At 47.0% G+C, this 5,000-nt stretch overlaps 1 protein-coding gene across 1 annotated transcript in view; it reads right to left on the bottom strand.

Moving 5' to 3' along the window:
• The window catches only part of LOC122243433 (protein big brother-like), a gene marked incomplete at its 5' end in the record, with an annotated part of 39,413 nt that overhangs the window by 16 nt on the left and 34,397 nt on the right, over positions 1 to 5,000 (bottom strand). Inside the window, 2 exon segments of the mRNA XM_086533928.1 lie at positions 1 to 382; positions 831 to 1,031. The exon segment at positions 1 to 382 is cut by the window's left edge and continues 16 nt beyond it. Coding sequence (XP_086390054.1) covers positions 353 to 382; positions 831 to 1,031 — 231 coding nt within the window.

The raw sequence follows: 5,000 nt of genomic DNA, 5'->3' as shown, positions 1-5,000 counted from the left end.
TTTTATTCCTTCTTCTTTTTCTTATTTTTTTCTTCAATTTCTTTTCTTCTCTTTCTTCTTCACCTTTTTCTTTTCCTCATCTTCATTCGCCTTTTCACCTCTTCTTCTTCACTACATAGTCACTCTATCCTTTTTTTCTTCTTCCTCCATTTCTTCATCTTCCACTTTCTCCCACTTCCCTTTCTTCTTCACTAACACGCAATCGTATAAAACGCTAATCTTTCTCTCTTGATTACCTCTTTCACTATTTCTTTCTAATCATCTGATCATCTTTCACTTATTATTCCTTCTCTCACTTTCTCCTTTCATTCACAAATATTCTTCTTCTTGTTTTTCTTCTGTTTCTCTTTTCTTACTTGGCCGTAGATGCTGCTGCGAAGGGCTGGAAGAAGGAGAAAGAAGAGGTGTTGATAAAGAGGGTAGGTGGGATAATGTGCATGCAGGATGATGGTGGTGATGATGGTGGTGATGGTGGCGATGGTGGTAGTGGTGATGGTGGTAGTGGTGATGGCGATGGTGATGATAATAACGATGATAACAATAACAATAATAATAACATTACCTTGACCTACCTTTCCCTTCCAACAAACAAACAATAACAAAATCCCTTGAATTACCTTGACCTTCCAACAAGTAAAGATATGACCCTGGATTACTCCATTCCTCCAACAAACCTAAAAATAATTTTGAATTACTTTGCCCTGCCAGCAAAGAACAAAAAACGACCTCAAAAACACATTCATCCAACAATCTAATAAAAAAAGACCAACAAAAACAAAAACAACCAAAAACAACCCCCCCAAAAAAAACGAACAAAAAAACACACAAACCTTAAACGGCCTCTGCTTGTCTTCGAACTCCCGCAATTTGGCTTTGTATTTCTCCAACTCGTCCCTCAAGATGGCGTCCTCCAGCCTGGCCGCGTCTTCGTCAAACTCGAGGCAGCCGACGCCATCGAGACGCTCAAGGTCCAGGCAGCCGCGCCACCTCACACACACGCCGTTCATGATGAAGTGGGACTTGATGTGCACCTGCAAGGGATTGCGGGGTTCGAGTGAAGGGGAGACTTCGGGAAATGAGATAAGGGTTTTGGCGTGGGCTGGCGTGGGGGTGGTTGTGTGTGTGTGTGTTTGTTTGTGTGTTTGTGTGTGTAAATATACATACATGCAGACATAAATATATAAATAAATGAGTAAATAAAATTCATATATATATATATATATATATATATATAAATACATATATACACACACAAACACACACACATATATGTGATACACAAACATGCATATATATATATATATATATATATTATATATATATATATATATATATATATATATATATATATATAGAGAGAGAGAGAGAGAGAGAGAGAGAGATAGAGAGAGAGAGAGAGAGAGAGAGAGAGAGAGAAGAGAGAGAAGAGAGAGAGAGAAAGAGAGAGAGAGAAGAAAGAGGGAGAGAGAGAGAGAGAGGAAATCATAAACACTAGAAAAAACAAATAAACAAAGACAATGGTCATGATACGAACCAGAGTGTGTAAACAGGGGAATTATTCTGTCACGAACCCAAAAATACAAGGTCGCCATAAAACCCAACAATTGAACATAAATCCAAACAAAAGACATCATACAAAGAGATCATAATTCACCTTTTGATTATGACATGAATATCTAATAAGCAATATAGAGAGAGAGAAAAATAAAGGGGAAAAATATAATCAAAGCTAAGAAGCCGTGACTAAAACCCGAGCTGTGGGTTGCAATATGTGTTTTTGCCGCGTTTTTTAGCTTCTAATTTTCGATTCAAATTATAGATATCAAGATTTGATTTGATTTAATGGCATCCGTGTATGAAGCAGATTGGGGGAAGAGGGTGGAGCAGGGAGTTAGCCTGAGCAAGTTTTGTTTTAATGAGATTTTAAAGCCCCGTTGAATTCACGAACACGTTCCAATTAAATTCTACGTCGCCGGTCGAAGTCAGAGCCAGACGCTCCCTACTTTTGAAAAAATGTCATTCAAACAATAGAAACGAAAGATCTTCCCATCGTGTTTTAAAACGAAGATCTATTTAACAACAAAAAAGTCCCTAAACATATATACAATACTCGGAAAACTAACATAACCTAACAAAATATAAACAAATCGGAGTCGAAGGCGAAGTCAAACCAAACCTCCCGGACGCAGGGCCCACGAGCCCCGCCATCCAATATTGATTTGAAAGTTGGCTGTCGACATTCACGGTAAATTTAGTGTAATTTCGTGGGAGGTACACGCACACACACGCACACACACAGACACACACGCACGTTCCCTTTCTTCCCTCTCCTCTTGTTAAGTATTTCATCATCTCGTCCTTATTTACTTGAAGGGGACGAAGGAGAGAACGAAGGCAGGAATAAACAAATGAAATACGGGTTGGAAACAAAATGGTGGCCGACACTTGGCACTGTTCCCGGAGTGGCACCGTGGAATGCTCACACGCGCGCACCCAGAAGGGTAGATATACGCACATACGCACGGAGCCACGCTCTTCTGTGCAAAGGAAATAGATATGAAAATTGCATATCTATTGAGATTAATGGAGAGAGAAAGAGAGAGAGAGAGAGAGAGAGAGAGAGAGACAGACAGACAGAGAGCGAGAGAGAGAGAGACAGAGAGAGAGAGAGAGAGAGAGAGAGAGAGAGAGAGAGAGAGAGAGAGAGAGAGAGAGAGAGAGAGAGAGAGAGGAGAGAGAGAGAGAGAGAGAATGAGAAAGAGAGAGAGAGAGTAAAGAGGGAATAGAGAAAGAGAGAGAGAGAGAGAGAAAGAAAGAGATGGAGAGAGTGGGAAAGAGAGAGAGACAGAGAGAGAGAGAGACAGAGAAAAAGAAAGAGAGACAGAGAAAAAGAGAGACAGAGAGAGAGAGAGAGAGAAGAAAGAGAGCGAGGACAGGAGAAAGTGAGAAAGGGCGCGTAAGAGTGAGAAAGAACGAAAGAGAGAAAGAGAGGGACAGAGGCAGAAAGGGGATCATGTCCACGCGTTTATAAAAGTATTTTGAAAGGATTAATATCCGGCCCATCTCGCCCCCTGTCGCCGAGGTTAAGCTATTGACCCGTGCTAACCCCCCCTCCCCCCCACCTCTCTCTCTCTCTCTCTCTCTCTCTCTCTCTCTCTCTCTCTCTCTCTCTCTCTCTCTCTCTCTCTCTCTCTCTCTCTCTCTCTCTCTTTCTCTCTCTCTCTCGTCCTATCTTGTTTCTCTCTTCATTTTCTTTCTCTCTCCAACCCTCCTTCCCCCTTTTCTTTCCCCTCCCTCCCTGCCTCCCTCCCTCTCTCCCTCCCTTCCCCCCTCCCTCCCTCCCCTTCCATCACATATCACTCCAAAAAAATAATCATCAGCCGTCTTCCCTCCTCCCTTTATCCCTTCCCTCTCCTCCCCCTCCTTCCCCTCCGCCCACCCCCGCCCCTAATACGCCCTTCATCGTAATAAACAAGTGACCCGAGACTAAGCCCTCCCCTTACTCCCACCCCCTACCCCTCCCCCACCCCTATTAACCCACCCTTACTCCCCATCTTTGCTCACCCGTGAACCCTCCCTCCTTCCCCCCTCTCCTCCCCCACTCCCCCTCACCCACCCACCCCGCCCCCCTCTCACCCCTCTACTCCCTTCCCCGACCCTTCCTGTCATGTCATTTGACCTGTGTTGACCCCGGCTGACGCGCTTGTTTAGGCTAATGATCTCACTACCAGCTACTGAGTGGGCGGGGTGGGGTGGGGGTGGGGCTGGGTGGGGGGGAAGGAGGGGTGAGATGAATAGAGGGTGGGTGGAAGGTTACTTGGAGGGTGAGAGGGTGTGTGTGGGAGGGTGATGTGTGTGTGTGAGAGAGAGAGAAAGAGTGAGAGAGAAAACTATTATATCGGTCTGTCTGTCCCTGTTTCTCTTCTTCTTCTTCTTCTCTCTCCCTTTCTCTCTCTCTCCCCCACCCTCTCTCTCTCTCTTTCTCTCTCTCTCTCTCTCTTTCTCTCTCTCTCTCTCTCTCTCTCTCTCTCTCTCTCTCTCTCTCTCTCTCTCTCTCTCTCTCTCTCTCTCTCTCTCTCTCTCTCTTGCCACACCCTCCCCCTCCCCCCACATATCCCCTAACACCCCCCCCTCCCCCAACACACACACAGTCACACACATCGACACTTGTCAACACAAAAGCTCCCCCAGAGGAGTGACTTATAGTCCGAGCCCCTTTTCCGGCCAATGACAGAGGGGCAGGGACAGGGGAAGAGGAAGGGGTAGGGACAGGGGAAGGGTCAGGGATAGGGGTAGGGGGTAGGGGTAAGGGATAGGGGAGGGGTGGGAGTAGGAGAGGTAAGGGTAAGAAGGGTAGCCCAGGACAGAAGAATTTGAAGAAAGGGTCGGAAGAAAAGAGGGAACGAGAGAGAGAGAGAGAAAAAAAGAAAAGAAAAGAGAGAGAGAGACAGAAAAGAATGAACGAGAGAAGAAGAAGGGGGGGTGGATGGGTGTGGGGGAGAGAGAAAGAGGGAGCGAGAGAGAGAGAGAGAGAGAGAGAGAGAGAGAGAGGGAGCGAAAGAGGGCTAAAAGAAGACGTATAATAGAGGCAGGGCCGCGAGGTGGAAAACCCATTGAACTCTGTCGCCCTGTACGTGTGCCTTTGTCCACCCGCTGTGTAGAGGTGGAGAGATATCGCCAAAAATGATATTTCTATCTGGGCTTTTGACTCGGGGCGGGGTTGGGAGGGGGAGGGGGAGGGGGGCGGTTGGGGGGGGGATAGGGAGGGGTTGAGGATGGGGGTGGGGAGGCGTTGAGGATGGGAGTGGGGAGGGGGGAGGCGTTGAGGATGGGAGTGGGGAGGGGGGATAGGGAGGGGTTGGGGTTGGGGATAGGGAGGGGGAGGGGTTGGGGTGGGGGATAGGGAGGGGTTGAGGATGGGGAGGGGATAGGGAGGGGTTGAGGATGGGGGTGGGGAGGCGTTGAGGATGGGAGTGGGGAGGGGGATGGGTTGGGGTGGG

The sequence above is a fragment of the Penaeus japonicus genome, unplaced genomic scaffold (genome assembly GCF_977035675.1).
Source record: "Penaeus japonicus unplaced genomic scaffold, GWHDUDI00000001_assembly GWHDUDI00000040, whole genome shotgun sequence".
NCBI lineage: Eukaryota > Metazoa > Arthropoda > Malacostraca > Decapoda > Penaeidae > Penaeus > Penaeus japonicus.
The sequence above is the reverse complement of the archived record's forward strand: the minus strand, read 5'-3'. Positions and strand labels throughout refer to the sequence as shown.